The 19532-nt window shown below is 49.8% G+C and overlaps 2 protein-coding genes across 9 annotated transcripts in view; one reads left to right on the top strand and one right to left on the bottom strand.

Annotated features, from left to right (window-relative positions):
- TNKS (tankyrase) overlaps nucleotides 1–3796 on the bottom strand; it is a 142143-nt gene extending 138347 nt beyond the window's left edge. Inside the window, exon 1 of one of the 2 annotated variants that reach the window (XM_065061494.1) lies at nucleotides 3067–3796. In XM_065061494.1, the coding sequence (XP_064917566.1) occupies nucleotides 3067–3565 (499 nt within the window). In that variant the 5' untranslated portion in view covers nucleotides 3566–3796. The remainder of the gene's footprint in view (nucleotides 1–3066) is intronic. The other variant, XM_065061493.1, reaches the window with a different exon arrangement.
- Nucleotides 3797–7307: 3511 nt separating this feature from the next.
- MFHAS1 (multifunctional ROCO family signaling regulator 1) overlaps nucleotides 7308–19532 on the top strand; it is a 38852-nt gene continuing 26627 nt past the window's right edge. For 4 of the 7 annotated variants that reach the window (XR_010472296.1, XR_010472300.1, XR_010472297.1 and 1 more), the window contains exon 1: nucleotides 7309–13455. Coding sequence is in view for 2 of the 7 variants with exons in the window: in XM_065061496.1 (XP_064917568.1) it covers nucleotides 10269–13455 (3187 nt within the window). In the remaining 5 variants the exon portion in view is untranslated. Of the gene's footprint in view, nucleotides 13456–19532 lie in introns of all 7 variants that reach the window. The other 3 variants (XR_010472299.1, XR_010472298.1, XM_065061495.1) reach the window with 1 other exon arrangement.

The raw sequence follows: 19532 nt of genomic DNA, 5'->3' as shown, positions 1-19532 counted from the left end.
GCATGGATAAAACCTTGAGCCAAACATACTTTTGTTAGTGCCTAGCACAGTTGGGTTTTTTTAATTCTTTTTTAAATTATAAGCAAGCTAGTTTTATTTGAAAAAACTGAATGCAAAGCTATGAATACATCAATACCACCACTTAATTTCTTTTTTGTATATTAAAGTCACTCAATCACTCTCAAGCCTTTAGAATCTGCTTCTTACTCTGACTCTTGGGTGCTGCTGAACAATATCCAAAGCCTGCACTGGTGCCAGGGACCCAAATATCCTGCAACCCACACTACAGTCAAGACACTACTGAATTTTCTTCTTTCCAGGCATCTCTACACCTCTGTAGAAGAACCCTTCAAATCACTTGCAAAGTGAAAGCTGAATACCACACATCCTGAAAGACACTCAGAATTTCAAGAGAGAGTCTGCTAGAATAATGGTCAAGTTGGAGGATGAAAGGAAAATGATTCTTTGTTTGACCTCTTTCTGCTTGACAAGAGAGGTCCTGATGTGGCCTCAGTATTAATTTCTGCCTTATTAATAGCTAACCAAAGCAGGTGAAATTTATTCAGCATACTAGCTGACATTCCAAAGAGCTGAAGAACTAATTCGTCTTCACTCAGACCAACTGACAATTTAGACACCCAAGATAAGGAAAATCTGGATCACACTGTTGCTTCAACTGTGTGCTGTGCACATTTTATCTGGAAGTCGATAATGGACAGATGACCCCAACTTCCAGAAACAGATTGAGATCTATTCCCAGCTTTTAAAGTAATTGATTACAGAGATTTCAGTTCTCACCTTATCCCAAGCTAAGGGTTCCGAATGCTCTCAGAAGTCATTCCTTTTATTTTCTCCTCTGTCATGAGGAGGAGATAAAGGTAATTTTGAAACTAGAAACCTCACAAAGCATAAGGAAAACTGAACGTAATGCTTTTTACAGGAAACTAGAACTATGGAAATTGTTCTTCCTTATTAAAGTAAAAAAGTAAAAGTAACTTAACCGCCTAGCATTGCTGCTAAAAGGGTCATCTGAGAAAACCAGAGCGAGCTAGGGAAATGAAGAAGAAATTAGAAAGAAATGAAGAAGAAATTAGGAGAAAAATTTCTCTATCACAAATCACAAGATCAGAAGTAGAACTCTGTTGCCATTTACAAGTTTAGCTTCAAAGGGTGAAAGAAGAAGTTTAAAACATTGCATAGTGCACTCTCCAACTCCTGATCCCCTAGTGAAGACCACATAACTCACACTGAAGTATGGCTCATAAAACATGAATTATTATCCATAACACATCTTCAAATACACAGCAGACATCTATGCTCATAAGCAAACAAGTTTTATTTCTCCTTTTGCCCACAAAGAAGAAGGAGATCAAATCAACACACTGCATCACTGGCAGATATATACTACCCAAGATCAGTTACATTCAAAACATGTGCTTACAGACCTTTCCAAAATCCAGGACCCAAAGACTTCTGTAATAAGAAATCTGCCTAATGCTATTAACATGTCAAATCCATTTGGACCATATATATTGCAGTGATTTGAGATAAAATATATACAGTAGTTAAGGAAAGTCTTTCAGTCTAGAAAAAAATAGATACAGGAATTTGTTACACAGACCAACCTCATGCTACAATGAAGCACTTTCCATTGCTATCACAGTAACATCTTATTGACACTATCCCCTTAAGTTCTGTCCATTTCTTCTCTAACCAAAAGAGAAGTTACCATTGCAGCTTCAGCAGTACCATTTGTACTAGCACTGAAGTTACAACTTAAGATCTCAGAGTTTAAAAGTAAGCAGCAAGGACTAATTTTAAGTCTGAATCAAAAACAAGCAGAGCAGACTCCACATGAGCCCTCCAAAATATTAATAACTTCAAGCAGACACATGCAGTTGTACCAGTGTTATGTTCCAGAGTTCACTAAAATTAAGTTCATCTCCATACCCCAGGAGTTCACTGTGTTTTAAATGCCACTTGTGCAAGTGCTAAAGCTCAGGGATCAGAGAAGAATGAAAAGGAAACTGCTCGTGACCAAAAGTTCCCTTAGGGGAACACTTGTACTTTGAAAATGAAAACAAACCCATACAATTTCAGAGAGTATTATCTGACTGATAAACTGAACATCACTATTCAGAGTTCCAAGTAACATTATGCCATAAAATGTTCATTTTTATAACAGATTTCAACACGGTGCTTTAAAGCCACACACCCGCATTTAAATATAGACCACTCAGCACAGGCTTGTTAATTTTCTTAATTTATGTGTACCAGTGCACAACTTAAACACGATCTATGTCCCTTACTTACATGAAGTCCAGTCCCGTAACATTGTGGCACACATCAGAAAGCCCTCAGCCAGACCACAGATCTAGTCCTGATGCAAGTCCTGAGCTAGGGCTGATCATTTAAAATATTTTCCTCATTTTACTTTTATCACAGACTTTACATGCCTTGTGCCTTCAGTGAAGACCATGTCCTGTACAAAATGTTCTCCTTATGGACTACACTAATCTTTTCCCCAGCCCACTCAGACCACAGAGATGAAGAAACCGATCAGCAGCTAAGCCCAAATAGAACTAAAAACTTACTAAGTACAATCCTACCAAGTCTACATGCATCAGAGGGGTTCCTGACTTTCAAAAAGTACTACAAGTGAAAACCCTACCTTCCAGCCAAGCTTATCCTGAATTCCGGTTTCTCACTTCCCAAGCACATGTGCACAAGTTTGCAACCTATGTGTCAAACACAAAGTATCTACTTTTAGATCACACAGTCTCCTTCAAGCCTCCAGGATCTCCCCTGCCATTCGTTTCACCCAAAGGAAGGATCTTATTCCATTTTGAGTCAAAAGAGATGTAACAGCTGTTCTCCCCACCATCTCCAGCACTATGTCGCCGGGGCACTGTGCCCACTGTGCCCTCTCAGCTTAGGCTCGAGCTCTCCCGACCCCCCGAAATGCTGGAGATCCACTCCCCGAAGCCAGGGAAGCCAGGTGGGGAGCTGTACCCTCCCTGTCCCGACACACTGGCCGGCACTGCCCTCCCCAGTCCCGGTACCCACCGGCGGCGAAGTGGAGCGGCGTGGACTTGCGGCCCGCCATGTCCTTGGCGTTCACGTTGCCCGTGTCCACCAGGCGCTTGACGCGCGTCACGTCCCCATTGCGGCAGGCCTCCAGCAGCTCGCGGAACGCCCCGCTCGCCGCGCCCGGGCCCGCCGCCTCGGGACTCTCCGCCGCCGGGCTGGACGCGAGGGACGACGATGCAGACGAGGAGGAGGACGAGGAGGAACTGCTGGAGCTGCTGCCCGAGCCCGACGGCGGGGCCGGGGCGGCAGCGCCCGCACCCTCCGAGCACTCCGGGGCCGGAGGCCGCTCGGCGTCGGGGGGAGCCTCGCCTTCGGGGCCGGCCAGGCTGTGGCGCTGCGCGGCGGGGGTGAGGTCAGCCGGTGCCAGGCTGGGGCTGCGCGGCGGCGAGGCGGCGGCCGGCGGCGAAGCCGGTCCGGGCGGTGGCGGCGGGTGATGGTGGTGATGGTGCTGGGAGCGACGCGGCGGCGCCGCCATCTTCACCCTCCTCCGCCCCCCTCCCGGCCCCTGTCACTGCAGCAACCGCGGCAACCCCCACCCACACTTCCGCCCGCATCCGGCCAATCCCAACCTACGGCACCCGGACATGACGGCCGCGTTGTGGCAGCGGGGCGGGGAGGGCAGGGGCGGGGCTTCACCGGGAGCCGCCCCACGGCGGGGCAGCGGCTCGCGCCTGCCCCCTGGCGGCCGCCGGGTGAGCCCCTCCGGCGCTGCGCGGGGCGGGGCGGGCGGGGCGCGAGTTCCCGCCGCGGCTGCCGGAGTGCGCGCGAGCCCCGCGTGAGGCGTGAAGCGGGAGGCGAAGGGCGGCACAGCCGACAGCGCCGAGAGTGAGAAACAGGAACCCCAGACGTCCGGGACCCACAGAGCCCGGTAAGCCCCATGGGGACTGAACTGCAGAGAAACGGGCAGCGCCGTTCCCGTAAGGGTTTTGTGATTTGGATTTGGAGGGTGAAACCAAAATGCTCCGGGGTCACTCATGTCCACGGGGGACATGAACACTTGTTACAGATAAACTGCTCAAGTTGGGAAGCTCCAATAACTGTCACCGGGAGATCTCCGGTTCACTTACCATAACTTTAATCCGTGAGCACGGGGGAGATTCCAGTGACAGGAATAATATCAACAGCAACAATTCCTGGAGAATTCCCGTACAGCGGGCACTGGGGCTCCCAGTGCTGGTGGAGCAGCAGTGACAGGTCAGGGAATGGGGGAAGCCGTGGGGGATTCCAGTGAAAGGGAGGGACTGCGGCTGGCGCCAGCCAGCCTCGTCCTGGCAAACAGGTATGCTGGAGTTGCTTGGTTGCAGAAGGGCTTTGGGAAGTGTTTGCGTAGCACCGTGTGACGTGCTGGAGAAGTGCTGACCAGGTCTAATGCTAGGGGCACAGAAAATCAGAAAACAGAAATTCAGAAGAAATTGGGATCTGGTCTAGTGCTACTATTAAAAAGTACCTATCTGCCAGTGATGACATGAAATCATTCGCCCTGACTGGTAGCACAGCACATGAAGATCCACTTAAATGTGCCTGGCTCAGCTCTTGCTTGTGTCATGACTTTGAAGCCATCGGCCTTGACCAGGCACTGAGAGCTTGGCAAGACTTCCCAGACACCCAAATGTAGATAGTTGCTGCCTTTCTTGCAAGTCAAAACTCCCCAAAGGACTTTGCAAGCTAATTACAACAGCCTCTTTGTCAGGCCCAAGCTTTGCGAGACATTTAAGAGGCCAGAGCATCAGTGTGCACTTGTTCAGCTCACCACTGGCTTCCTGCAGTCCTATATTATACCAACCAGTTGCTTTTGTGACATCAGTGGCAAACAAATCACATCCATTTGCCCCTCTCTGTATTTCCCATAAACCAAGGTTACAGACAGCATCACTTCTGTGAAGTGTATTGGTAGGGAAGCACTTGTTCTACTTCCTGAAAGATTTTAAAATATACAAGTAATATTTTTTGAGATTTGGGATTCATGGTGGCCTTAAAAATTAATTGTTGGTTGTAGGACCAAATAAGAAATGCTACACTTTGGGTCAGCCTTTCCTGAAAGCTCTGCAGAGAAGGACTTGAGGGTACTGGTGGATAAAACATTGGACATTAGCTGGCAATGTGCACTTGCAGGCCAGAAAGCCAACCATGTCCTGGGCTACATAAAGTGAAGTGTGACGAGCAGGTCAAGGGGGGTGATTCTGCCCCTCTACTCCACTCTGGTGGGACCTCACCTGGAGAACTGAGTTCAGCTCTAGAGTTCTCAGTACTGAAAAGACATGGACCCATTGGAGAGGGGCCAGAGGAGGCCACAAAAATTATCAGAGGGGTGGAACACTTCTCCTACGAGGAAAGACTGAGAGAGTTGGGCTTGTTCAGCCTGGAGAAAGCTCCAGGGAGACCTTATTAAGGCCTTTCAATATATAAATGGGTCTTACAAAAAAGGTGGAGATAAACTTTTCACCAGGGCCTGTAGTTACAGGACAAGGGACAACAGTTTTAAACTGAAAGAGGGTAGATTTACCGTGGATTTAAGTAGGATTTTTTTTTACTATGGGGATGGTGAGACACTGGAACAGGTTGCCCAGAGAAGTTGTGGATGCCCCTTCATCAGAACTTCTCAAGGTCAGGTTGGATGTAGCTTTGAGCAACCTGATCTAGTTGAAGATGTCCCTGCCCACGGCAGGAGGGTTGGACTAGATGACCTTTAAAGGTCCATTCCAACCCAAACCTTTCTGTGATTTTATGAAAGCTGTGCCTGGGAAGAAACAAGTAAAGGGATTAGGATTCACAGTATGAGACCTGCCTGTGGGGAAGTGAGGCCTGGCCGTGGGTTTCACAGAGTGTGATGCCAAGCAGTTCTGGGGATATACCTCCTGTTCAGACCCCCACCTTTGGGTGGAGATCCCTATCCCATTGCAGCTCAAATTTTCCCTAGCCTCCACTTTCCTGCCCCACATGTATAGCATCACTGCACCCCTCAAGAGAGATGAAGCAAACAGCAGTGCTGTCCACCCCAACTCTTTTCTTTCCCCTTCCCAAAGTATGTCCAGGACCCCTTCAAGTGCTGCCATCTCCATTTGTATATGGCTTGGTGTGCCTTGGGGTAGATTCACATAATTCCTGCAGAAATGGTGGGCAAAACAGTGTAGGGAATGCAGTTGAGGAGGAACATGGGGAGATCTTTAAAGTCATTCAGTCAACCCACTGCTTGTTCCCTGGCCAGCCACTGAGCCCTTGGAAATATGGCTTCTTCAGTTGCTGCTGAAGCGGGAACCTGGGGAATTTTACTGTCTGGGCTGTGTGTCTGGTGGTGTGGAAGACACAGACTCTCCCAATGGGATGCCAACCTCGCTTGATGGTTGTGTCAGAGTCCAGGAGCTTTGCAGTGCCCACAGTGCTCCCCATGTTTGCTTGCCACAGAGGCTGGATGGTTCTGCTGAGCCAATTTACATTCATGTGTTGTCACAAGTGGCTGATTATATTTGCAACTCTCATCCCACAAAACCCATAGTCAGGCCCTAAAATGCTGTTCATAACTCAGTGTCTTTTACCTGACCCAGGGGGGAGGTGCTTTAGATAGAAATCTCATTAATGATGCAGCTGCAGGGCTCGGTAAAGTGGAGACAACTCAGGCTTCAGCTGAATAATTGAATGCTGTCAATAGGACTTTCCAGGGCCACTATTTAGAATTAATAACTCCAAATGCAGCTCTGGTATATAATGGAATGCACTAAATTTGGATTGATTTATTTTTCTTTTTTTTTTTTTTTTTTTTTTTTTAATACCAAAGTGCTTTATAGCATTGCTGCCAATTTTACAGTGACCTGCCTATCAGCACCAGCTGATGGCAGCTAGAAGAGAGGCTTGGGGTGGTTTCTGAATATTTTTAAGCTCCAGCAAATAGAAAGTGGCTCCAAAATTAACATCCAGTGTGCTAGTACTCATGTTTAATGGACTTGTAGTAATGCTGATGAGTAAATCAAGGAAGTGAGGAAGTAAACTGGAGAAACACATCTCCTGTGCCTTAACAGACAGAAAGATGAGATCATCTAGATCTGTAGCAAAAGATACATTATCTGAGAAACAATATCTTCCCTTTCTCCAGAAAGTATCTCAATCACACCTGGCAGCTTTAGCCATGGTGGATGGGTTGAAGAAGCCAAGAGACATCATCTGCGGCTGCTTGAAGTTACTCATAGATTTGCACACCCATGCAGGTATAGTAGATTAAAAAGTTAGGTTCCTGGTAAAGCACCAGAGCTTTCCTCCTTGGACAACCTCCGAGCAGCACCAGGAGTGTCTTTGTGCCAGCATGCTGCTCATCATGTTTTTTCTGGCGTAGCTTCTTTCACCACCTACAGGAGCTCACCAAAGGTTGACTTGTGCTGCATGACTTTCTTCCCCTCTTCATTACCTTTGGGAGGCATTTAGCTCCTGCTGCTTTGCATATTTTGTGATAGGGTTTTTCACAGGCAAAACTTCTGCTGCTTAGACCAGTTCCCTGGCTGTCCTTGCGTGCTGTCAGAAAGATGTATTTAATACAGGCCATGACCTCTAGTAGCAGGCAAACAGAGATAAGTGCTTCTCTCTCTGGTATTTTTCAGCTGGCTGAGTCAAGCAGCTGCTCAAAGTGTCCCTGCTGGAGGGGTATGTCCAGTGTTCCCATGGGAAACAAAATGGTAGTGCAGAGTGGCAGCCTTTCAGGTTACATTTGCTGCAGATCATAGAACAACTGAGTGCCTTGCCTTGGCTTCAGAGAGGATCTGCAGTGCCCATGGACATCATGGGGTGAGTGGTCCCCAATGATGCTGCTGCTTTCTTTGTCTTTACCTTCACAAGACACAGGGAGGAAGAAAATTAGCTACAAGTTTTATGCTGGAGTCAATTTTCCCTCCAGAGATCTTTTTTTTCTAGAAGCATTATCTTGATTTTAAAATGTGATTTTGATAGTGACAGGCCGAGTGACTTTGCATGTAGAGAGCTGGAAGTGAAACCATTGGCTGACCTGTTATCACAACAGCAACTGGGGAAGAGGATGTGGGAAGAGAATTACTCTTTCCAAGGAGGAACTGAATGTGCTACTTTTGAAGTGTGGAAGGAGACAGCTCCTTTCAGCACACAGAGGAGGGCTCTATTTCCCAAGTGATCTTCAGGAAAAGCAAAGACACAAAAACTGGGTTAGCCCAAATAAAAGATGTACTCACCCAATGCCAGGATGCTCTGAAAATAAATGAAGGCAAGCCTGGAAACTAGCTCTAAATGGGCACAATTAAGCAAGAGGCCATGAAGTATCTGTTTCCTGGTGTCAGGATCAGACACCAGCCAAGCAGGAAGAATGGGAAGAGTTTTATCCCCAGGTTCAGTCCCTCTCAGTAGAGCCTCCTGGTTCATGAGTTTCCCTGCATACCTGTTCCCCCTGAGCCCAAGTAGTGTCCATGGAGCCAAACCATGGCCCCAGACCCCATGACTGCCTCTGCTGGCTTTGGACAGATCCTGAACCTGGCTTGAAGCTGGGTCTTACCTTCACACAGCCATGCTTTCTCACAGGGCCGTGGGCTTTCCTCCGTTTCCTTTGCATCCTTTGTTTGGCTTTACCAGCCAACACTGCAGTTTTTTCCCTACGCAGGAGTGACCTCATGCTCAGGAAAGCATTTGGCAGAAACGTGCTCAAGGTTTCTTAAGATTCAAAGGGCCTGAAAAGACGATTTTGCACCTGCATGTCTGTTGCTGATGGCAAAGACAGCAACTGAACCTGAGCCTTTGTGATCTGTAGTTTTAGTAGTGAGTAAATTTAGTAATTTGGTGCAGTGACTATGCACCGTGTCAGTTCAGCTCTCTTCTTCTGCACAAGTGGGAAATGTGGTTAGATGTGCAGGGCTGTCCAAAAGAGAAGGTGTCATTCTTGTGAGGGCTCTCCACAATAAAAAAAAGAATAAAGGCTGTGAAACTGTTTTCCCCATGGGTCACCCTTCATTTCAAATCCTTTGCTGTCTCTTCATGGCTCTGAAGTAATAGCTGACAGCATGCTTTAATGGTAGCTGTTACAACATGGCAAAGTGAGAGGAAGCCACTATTCTCAAGCCCCCAAAGCAGGCTGGTCTACTCAGTGCTGTACAAAGACAGTGACATTTTAAAACCTCTGAACCTTTGGGCATGGTGTATCACTGGCATTTGTAAGGATAACGTCACACTACTCGAGAGATCTGAGTGTCCACAGCCTCTGTCAGCCTGCCTCACCGCCCTGCTATAGAACGACCCTGTTTTCCCTTCTATTTCCATCACTGTTTCCCCAATGGTGGACATTTCTGGGCATATTTCTTCGAGCCCTAGGAGCAAAGCTTGACTGAGGATCGTGAAGAAGGCAGTGTTTAGGGTCTGGCCAGATGTACACAGCAACGGAAACAAAGCACGGCAGGAAGGTGGCAGAGTTGCTCTGACTAATAAGAAGGTCACCGGCTTTCTCACCCTCCAACACGGAAACACCCGTATTTGATACGACTAAGGTTAATCTCGGTTTCATGCGGGGCTGGATAAAAACAAACAAACAAACCAACCAAAAAACGCCCTTTGCCTGGTGCGGGGATCAGCACCACAACAGCTTTTGCTGTTACTCCACGGGGTGAGCTGTGCTCAGTCACCCGAGCGGTTCACAAACCTCGCAGCAAGACCAAGGGCAGGGAGAGATCCAGCGGCTGCAGCCACACGCCGGCGATCCAGGGAACCGCCGGCACCGGCGGGCTCACCCCACCGGGGGCACCCGAGGGGCCCCAGGGAGGCGGCGGGGCCGCTCTCTGGGCCGTGCCAGGCGGAGCAAGGGGCAGGAGCTGAGAGGCTCGGGCCGGACGTGGGGACCCTTCCTCCCCGGGAGCAGAGGCCGGGGCGGGGAGTCGCGGAGCCGCCCGCCCCCACGGCAGGGCCGGCGCTCCCCGGCGCGGCGGGGGCGGTGCAGGAGCCCCCGGGGGCGGTGCGGGGCGGACCGTTGTCCGCGTCCCGCCCCCGGCGGGGCGGTAGTGGCGGTTACGTGCGCGGGGCGGCGCGGCTGGTAGTGCCGGCGCGGAGCCGCGGGGAGCCCCGGTCTCGTCGCGGTGGTGGTGGTGGCGGCGGCGCCGCTCAGCGCGGCCGCGCCCATGGCGAGCGGCGGCGGCGGCGGCAGCGGCAGGTAGGGCGGAGCGGGGCGGGGACCCGCTCCCCCGGCCATGGCGCAGACGGAGCCCCCAAAGGCGGTGCGGCTGTGGCGCGACGCCGCCCTGCGCGCACGGAAGCTGCGGGGCGGCTCCGGCGAGCCCGAGTCCGAGCCAGAGCCGGACGCGGGGCCGCCGGGGGGGCCGCCGTCGCCCCCCGCTGCCGCGCCCCGCCGCTCACCCCCGGCGGCGGCCCTGGGGGAACTGGAGGCGCTGAACCTGAGCGGGCGGGGGCTGGAGGAGCTGCCCGAGGAGGTGGGCGCCGCCCTGAGCGGGCTGCGGGTGCTCAGCTTGCGGCGTAACCGGCTGAGCCGTCTGCCCGACGCTGCCCTGCGCCACCTGAGCCGCCTGGCCGAGCTGGACCTCAGCCACAACCGGCTGCGGGGCCTGGGGGACGGCGGGGCTCTGGCGGGGCTGCGGGGCCTGCGCAAGCTCAGCCTCAGCCACAACGAGCTGGGCGCCGAGGGCCCGGGTCTGCCCCCCTGCCTCGCCGAGCTGCGCTGCCTCGAGGAGCTCGACCTCAGCTTCAACCGCCTGCGCCGCCTCCCCGAGGGCCTGGGCCACCTGCAGCACCTCCGTGCCCTCGACGTCGACCACAACTTGCTGCCATCCTTCCCCACCCTGCTGCTGGAGCTGGGCGCCCTGGAGGAGCTCGACTGCTCTGGCAACCGCCACCTCGGGGCCCTGCCCGAGGGCATCTCTGCTCTCCGTCGCCTCAAGATCCTTTGGCTGAGCGGCACGGGGCTGGCAGCTCTGCCCGAGGGCCTCTGCCAGCTGAGCGCCCTTGAGAGCCTCATGCTGGATGGCAACCGGCTGCAGGCCCTGCCCGCTGGCTTTGGCAGCCTCCAGCGGCTCAAGATGCTGAACCTCTCCTCCAATCTGCTGGGGGAATTCCCTACTGCCATCTTGGCGCTGCCCAGTCTGGAGGAGCTCTACCTGAGCCGCAACCAGCTCACCCTGCTGCCGCCTCGACTCTGTCAGCTCCACCAGCTTCGCACCCTCTGGCTGGACAACAACCGTATCCGCTACCTGCCTGACTCCATTGTGCTTCTCCACAGCCTGGAGGAGCTGGTCCTGCAAGGCAACCAGATTGCCATCCTGCCGGAGGGCTTTGGGCAGCTTTCTCGTGTCACCCTGTGGAAGATCAAAGACAACCCCCTCATCCAGCCCCCCTATGAGGTGTGCATGAAAGGCATCCCCTACATTGCAGCCTACCAGCAGGAGCTGGCCCACTCCCAGCCTGCCCTCAAACCCCGCCTCAAGCTGGTCCTTGTGGGGCTGAAGGATGCAGGAAAGACCCTGCTGAGACGGTGCCTCATGGAGGAGGATGGGCAGAGGGATGATGTGGGAAGTCTGGAGGCAGGGAGCACCCAGCCGAGAGAGAGCCCTAGGCAGCTGCAGGACATTGGGAGAGTGCCAGTTGGGTGTTGCCCCTCCCTGGAGTCTCGGGGTACTTCTTCAGCCCAGGTACCTGCCATGCAGCAGCTGGAACATCTCCCCATTGAGCAGCAGGACTTCCCTTCTCATGTGCCCTCTCACCGAGTGAAAGGGGAAACACCGTGCCCTATGCTGTCACTACCTCTGAATGCCCCACAAATACCATCAGGACTGGGACTGTCAGGAGGCAGCAAGGGCATTGAGGTAATGGACTGGACAGCAGATGCAGACAGGGGCCTGACATTCATTGTGTATGAGCTGGCAGGGGACCGCAGCTATGATGTGATCCAGTCTTTCTTCCTCTCTCCTGGAGCCTTGTATGTGCTGGTGGTGAATTTGAGTGCCTACGTCCCTCAGCACTTCTACCCCTCTGTGGGCTATTTCTTGCACTGGCTCGGTTCCAAGGTGCCCCATGCTGTGGTGTGCATGGTGGGAACCCATGCTGACCTCTGTGCAGAGCGGGAGTTGGAAGAGAAGTGCCTGGACATCCATCATCAGATTGCTCAGCAGGAGAAGAGGGATGCTGAGGGCCTCCAGAGCTTGGTCCAGCAGGTGGACGAGGCTCTGGGACAGGACTTTGACCTGCGCTGCTCCAACCCACATGCTGCCTTTTATGGGGTCTCAGACAAGAACCTGCGGCGAAAAAAAGCCCAGTTTCAGTACCTTCTCAACCACCGCCCACAGATCCTCTCTCCAGTGCTGCCTTTCAGCTGCTGGGACCGTTGCCAGGTGCGTCGCCTGCGAGACAAGCTACTCTCGGTGGCTGAGCACCGGGATATCTTCCCGAACCTGCACCGGGTGTTGCCCAGGTCCTGGCAAGTGCTGGAAGAGCTGCACTTCCAGCCACAAGCTCAGCAGCTGTGGCTTAGCTGGTGGGACTCTGCTCGGTTGGGCTTGCAGGCAGGCCTGACAGAGGATCGGCTCCAGAGTGCCCTGTCCTACTTGCATGAGAGTGGAAAGCTGCTTTACTTCGAGGAGCACCTCACCTTGAGGGAGTATGTGTTCCACAACCTGCCGCTGCTCATTGACATCCTCAACATCTTCTGCCAGCGGGATGCCACTGTGCTGCTCCAGAAACTGCTCAGCGACACCCACATTGACGAACTGAGGGCCACTCAGCTCCATCATTATGTGGAAGGCTTCTTGCTGCATGGCCTCCTCCCTGCCCATGTCATCCGTCTCCTCCTTAAGCCCCACATCCAGAGCCGGGAGGATCTGCAGCTCATCCTGGAGCTGCTGGAGAAGATGGGGCTCTGTTACTGTGTCAACAAACCCAAATGCAAGCCCCTAAATGGGGCAGCTGCTTGGTACAAGTTTCCCTGCTACGTGAAAAATAAGGTGCCCCATGCAGAGGCGTGGATCAACAGTGCCAACCTGAGTGGACAGTCCTTCGTGGTGGAGCAGCTGCAGATTGAATATAGCTTTCCATTCATTTTCCCACCCGGCTTGTTTGCACGCTACAGTGTTCAGATTAACAGCCACGTGGTTCAGCGGTCAGATGGCAAATACCAGATCTATGCCTACCGGGGAAAGGTGCCCGTGGTGGTGAGTTACCGGCCTGCCAGGGGATCTGTGCAGCCAGATACTCTGTCTATTGCTAGTCATGCGTCCCTACCAAATATCTGGACAGCTTGGCAAGCTATTACCCCCTTAGTGGAAGAACTGAATGTTCTGCTTCAGGAATGGCCAGGCCTGTACTACACTGTGCACGTCCTCTGTTCAAAGTGCCTTAAAAGAGGGTCACCCAACCCACACACTTTTCCAGGTAAGGCACAGCCAGCTTGCCTTTCGTCTCTTCTGGGGCTTTGTCCTTTCTAGATGGGGGTCTTACGGTGTTGTAGCTCTGTCTCTTTTTTTTCTTTCTTTTTTTTTTTTTTTTTTCTTTCCTTTTTCCCTGCTCTGCTTTACCTCCTTTCCCTGGTGACTTGAGTCATGAGAGAAAATATTAGGGTAGCTCCAAGGAGACAGGCTTAAAATAACCCTATTCTGAGATGAGGGGGGTGTTACATCCCCCATTGTCTGTGCCTTTTCTCTCTGCTTTCTGGGTTTTGGCCCAAAGCGTTGATGGTGCTATTGTTGAAAAGGTTCTGGCCTGTCCTGCTTGTTTTGATTCCTTTGAATAGAACTGGGTTTTTTTTTCCTAATTCACTTTACCCTGAAGCTCCCCCTTCCTTGCGGCTATTTGTAAACACAGAGAGAGATGCTTAAAAGACCGCAGGCGTCCCACATCCTCTGCCCCCAAAACCTGGCCTGTGCTGCAGCCTCTCTGAAAGCAGGAAAGCTCCTGCTGGTAGACAATGGGTGTGTTGGTCTCCATAGCCCTGTATAAAAAGCACTGTCTCATATCTGAGCCCTGTCTCTAGCAGAAAGAATTCCTCCCTGAACAGAGAGGGACACTCCATCTTCTTTGTTTAAGTGTCTCACCTATAAGTGATTCCCAGACTGTGCTTTTTGGAGCTATTTTTGAGAGTAATTATTTTCCTTCCTTTCTCCCCCTTCATCTAATGAAAAAAGCATCATCTCTCTCCTCTGGAATGTGACTAGTCGTGGTGTTTTTTCAAAGCAGATGCCTCTGAAGTCATGTTTTTATCGGTGGTGTTGTCCAGCAGCATCTATTTTACTTTGTACATATGCAGGTACTGCCTCCTAGCCTGTGTCCTCCCTGCTTTCCTTGGGTTTGCTATGGGAAAGGTGCTTTGGTGTGTAAATCTGCGTGAAATAAAAACACACCCTGGACTGTAAGCAGCACTCTAGAAATGTGCATTTTTTACACACACACCATGCACCTATGTTTGGAAGTATGTTGGATCATTCTTTATTTACACATAGCCTGAAACTGTGCAGGAACTGGAGTACGAATAGGTTAAAGCAAGCAGTGGTGCTAAATTGGTTTGTAGGAAAATGTGAATAATAAGGTATGTTTGGGGATTTGATTTTTAATTTTTTTATTTTTTTTTCCCTCTGGACCTTGAGAATGAGATACTGTTTGCTCCTCAGTCTGCATCCTGGCTCCACTGATTGTGTCTCCCTCTAACTGTGCTAGCTTATGTAAGAGCCATTAGCCTGGCGGGGTGAACCCATGCTGTGTGTGTTGCTGAGTGGTATCTGCATGCTGGGTCTTGCTCCTGACATGGTGCTATATGCAATGTGATCTGCTTTCCAAAAGAAAAAAAAACCAAAAACCAAAACACTAAAACTAAAAATAAATCACAGAACCCCTAAAACAAACAGACGAAACCAACCAAACAAAACCCAACCAACCAAAACCCAAACATACAAAATAAATGAAACACACCAACCAAAACTCCACCAAAATTAGCCAAGCCAACAAACTGTGTGTGCAGGTGTGATGGTGGCTACTGAAGGTTTATCTTGTGAATAATTCAGGTCTGCAGGCACATATCTCTCCTTTTTTTTTTTTTTTTTTTTTTTTTAAAGCAAAAGGGTGGCATTGAAATTGGAGGGCTTCCCTTCAGGTTTGGCTGTGCCATATGTGTTTCCTTAGAGCCAGGAAGGGATTGCTCTCACCTGGAAAGGGGAGGCACGGGTCAGCCACGCCTGTTGAGCATAGGAGGAGTGGAGGCTCGTGTGCCAGACCTCCAAACCCTGCCTGAGTGGTGCTGCCTGTGGAAAGGGGGCTGCAGCATCCAGGGGAGAAGCCAGGCCTTGCTGCTAGGAGCACAAGACTTAGCATCCCAAGTGGCCCTGCCTTGGGGTTGGGGGTGACCGTCTTAAGAGGAATACCATGTGAGTCTAGCTGGGGGAAAGAATGTTGAGAAGACAAATGTGTTTCAACAGCAGGTCTGATCTGTGGATGTGCTGAAGAGTGAGTAAAGGCTGCAGTTTATCGAGAAACCTGCTTGTCTTCTTGGATTATGCTTGAATCTAACCCAGCTATGACCTGGATTGTATGAAAAATGTGAACCATGATTTGGCTTGTGGAGGCCTGTATGCCTGTATTTAATCTAAAATATTCTTAGTATTCTTTGCTGTGTATCTGCTCTGTGAATAAAAGCCTGTTTAGGAGCCCCCAAATGGCAGTCGTGAAACTGAAGACTTTTTTTTTTCCCCCCCTGATTTTGTTAATCAGGAGATGTGTTTAAAGTCATGCTGCCAGGCTTGCTCTCATGCAGGTGAAGGGTGGTTGGCATCATTTTTGACAGCATGTAGGAAAGAGATGGGTCTAATGTTATGAAAATGTGTAGCGAGGGAGATGTCTGTGTATCTTTCCAAGGTTTTTCAGAGGAAATCCCTGGCAATTACAATGCTCCTAATTCTTAAATAGGGCCGTGGTCTTTTTAGAACTGTTCTGAAGAACTGCTTTGCAGCCTGTTGACCTTAATAAGGGAAATAGTTCTCTGAAGACACTGCCAAATTTGTGCTCAAAAATGGAAGTGCAGTCTGGCTGTGTGTCTGGTTGTGCAATCTGTTTCATCACTCATGAAATCCATGGTACTTTCTTTGATCGTCCAAAATTTTCATTGGAATCCCCTTCAAAAAGGGGACTTGGTTGTTCATGAACTGAGAATTAATCCTGGCTTTTCTTCTCCTTCCTTTTCTTCTCAGTTGTGCGTGCACACACTCTGTAACTTCCATTGATAATACACACAGAAATTCTCTAAGAACAAGCTAGTGTTTATAGAAATGATTAAATAAGAACTGAGATTATGGATTCAGTCTTCTGAGGGCTTATTGCAAACAAACAGTGAATAGAAATGTTATAAAATGCCTTGATGGGGACCTTTTGAGGAAGTTTTCATATTTGAAACAGTTTTGTAGCTGGGTGAAATAGTAAATGAATTGGCATCTGAGCTGGAATCTCAGTGTGCTTTGAGGCTGCAGTCATCTGCTTGCCTGATAAGTGGTGTGTTGAGTTCTGGGTTTTTTTTCTCTTTTATATTTGCGCTATATATGAATAAAAGTATCTCTGCCAGGCCAAGGAGAGCCTGGCCCTGCTTGGAGTGACCAAGCATGTTCACCACTCCAAGACAATGAGACCTCAGTTGGGTTGTTGCAGGCATTAGGAAATGGTGTGATTTTATTTATTTATTAGCGTGTTGTTCTTTTAGCCCCTGGACTGAAGGGCTTTTAGGTTCTTCATGTCCCATCAACTATTTAAGTGACTTGGCATTGCAGAGGGGGGGGTGGTTTGCTGTCTATTTGATAGTAGACATATGTGCTTTGTTTGGGCAGATATGACTGGATTTTCCAAGCTTGCCTTGATGTGCACAGCTAACTGCTGCTGTCTCCTCTTGCCCTGTGCAAGGCTGGGTCTAGGCCACCCTGGGCTCTTCCAGGCTGCTGTCTGCACGAGGTATCCTGATGCCTGATGTGTAATCCTTTAGGTGTTTTGGGAGGGGAGGGATTGTGCTTGACCAGTGGTTTTCCTTTATTCCTGCCTCTGAAGTTAGTAAGAATGCAGACATAAGAAGACCAAGGACTTTTTCTGTTGCAGAAGAATGGCAAAATGCTGTCATGAGCAAGACAAGGTGATCTGTGTTTTCAGAGATTAAAAATGTTACAACAGACAAAGCCACGGGCAAAGGTACTGTGTATGAGCCTAGCAGCCCCTCTCCAAAAGGGGTTGGGGAGCTTTGAGAGAGCTGGAGGACTGACAAGAGCTCTCCTGTGGAGAGGGAATGCATATCTCCTGTCTGAATTACTGACTGCTTCCCAGGGTATCGGAACAGGGAGGAGATCATGAGCCTCCACTGTGCCCATCTCCCACATCAAATGTGAGCAGAAGCAAGGATTGTATGCCAGTCACCTTCAGGGGTACAGATGGAGGTATCGTAGCATAGTTCCCCTATGAGACTCTCTGTCATGGCTAGTACAGAGCTAATTCTAGGCCAACTTATTCATGTAATGCAAAGTGAACCATGCTCACCATCCCTGCATTGGAGTCAAAAGCAAGCATGAACTCTTGATGGCTGCAGTGGAGTCAGGAGATAGAGAGATCCTATGATGTGTCATGCTGTCAAGTCCTGTGCAAGGTGAGGAGGGAGAAGGTGGGACTGGTTTTGTCAGAAAGGCTCAAAAGTTGCTTCAAAATCTGGGCTGCCTCTCAATGAGAGGCTGATGTCAGGTGTCTAATTGTTCTTCGTAATTAAATGGTAAGCGGCTGGGGTATTTTTCACAGACAATTGCAGTAGAGCAACACCTACTTGTAATAGAGCCTGATGCTAGCATTTCACAGCCTTTTATTTTCCCCATTTGAGGGTGGAGTCTTTATTTTGTGACTTCCAAAGTAGATGCTGCAGCTGTTTTGTGAGTGTTGTCATCCTCCTCTGAAAGTAGTGGCTTCAGGAGAGTAGTGTGGCGTAATCAGAGACACTGAAGGGAGACTTCAGCATAGTGTGAGCACAGGACACAGATATGGAACTTGCTAAAATTACTTGAAATTAGGATGGCGATGTGCATGATTAACACTGTTTGAAGGAACCCTTGTCCTTACGCACAAAGTTCCTACGCGTTTCTGCTAAAGGAAAGATTCTCTGGTATGTCAACTCTGGTACAAGAAAACCCTTCTGAACAGCTCGTCTTGCCCTGCTGTTGCAGGTGAATACAATGCACCTCACTCTAACGTTCTCTCTTTAGCAATATGTTTTATTGAGGTTAAATAATAATTTGACAGAGTTTAGTAAATTTGGTGGAATTTAACAAAGTTAACAGTGGCTTGACAAGGTTCAACATGTTCGATGGCAAGATTCATCATCATGGAGGAAATATACACAGGAAATTTGAGCTAGCCTCGTTAGAATGTTTCACGCAGAGACCAGAGATGCAAATGGTAAGGTAAACCCTCCCATTGAGTCACAAGGTTCAGAATGGACTCCCTTGCCTTCTAAACTCCTTATGGAGCCTAGGTTCAGCTAGGTCCCTTCCTAGTCCCAGACTTGGTCAACTATTTATACACAAGTGTAGAGAATAAATACACAGAGTAAGGGAGACCCTCCTGTTGATTCACAAGGTTCCGAATGGACCCTCTTGCTTTCTAAACTCCTCCTCAGAGAGGAGTATAGGTGTGGCTGGATCCAGACTTAGTCAATGATTTATGTCTAAGGGTAGAGATACAAGAAATAAGGTTAATACTGAATAGCAGTGTTTCGTGGTAATGTTTCATTAACTTAAATTGCATGCCGAATTGAAACTATCAAGGCAAGCTCAAAGTTACTATACTACAAGGTTATATGCGGTATCAGTCACTTAACAACGATCTGCTGTTGGTAAAAGGTTTCTGTGCCTTAAGGAATAACCCTGAGAGGTGTTCCAGCTCAAGGGGAGGTGACCACTGTTCAACCACGCTGCTGAGAAGGGAGAGCTCAGAGGCAGCTCACCCAGGCTGTTCTATTTATGGAATAAAGTGGTTGGCTCGTAGTCAAATCACATGTGATGAGAAAGGTATGCATGAGACTCCTCATGCCCACAACTTTCTTTGTTCGTTGATAAATGAGTCTTGGAAAAGCTGCCCGCTGTTCATCCATCTCTCACATGATGGGTGTTCCAAGCTCATGGGCATTGATACTCACTGTGCCACTCTGCTCCTCTTGTGGGGAGCTGGGGAAGTTCACGGCCCAGCCACGGCTCAGGCCTTTGCCTTTGCTGCTCCGGAGCCTGCACCAAACCATCGCCAGCCTGGTCAAGGGGTTGAGTGCACCTGTCACACCTGCCCCATTCCCTGTGGGAGTCATCTCTGGGCTTTGGGCCTCTGGACTTTGAGCTGCTGTCAATGAACTAGGGAAACACTAAATTGGGTTGACTGGACCTTTTTGGTTTGGTTAGTGAAGCAAAGCAGAGTTTTTGGCCTGTAGTGCATTACTTTTTTTTTTTTTGTTTGTGTGT

Source organism: Columba livia, chromosome 4 (assembly GCF_036013475.1).
Source record: "Columba livia isolate bColLiv1 breed racing homer chromosome 4, bColLiv1.pat.W.v2, whole genome shotgun sequence".
NCBI classification, from domain to species: Eukaryota; Metazoa; Chordata; class Aves; order Columbiformes; family Columbidae; genus Columba; species Columba livia.
Note: the sequence above shows the minus strand (reverse complement) of the source record. Positions and strands in the feature narration are given on the sequence as shown.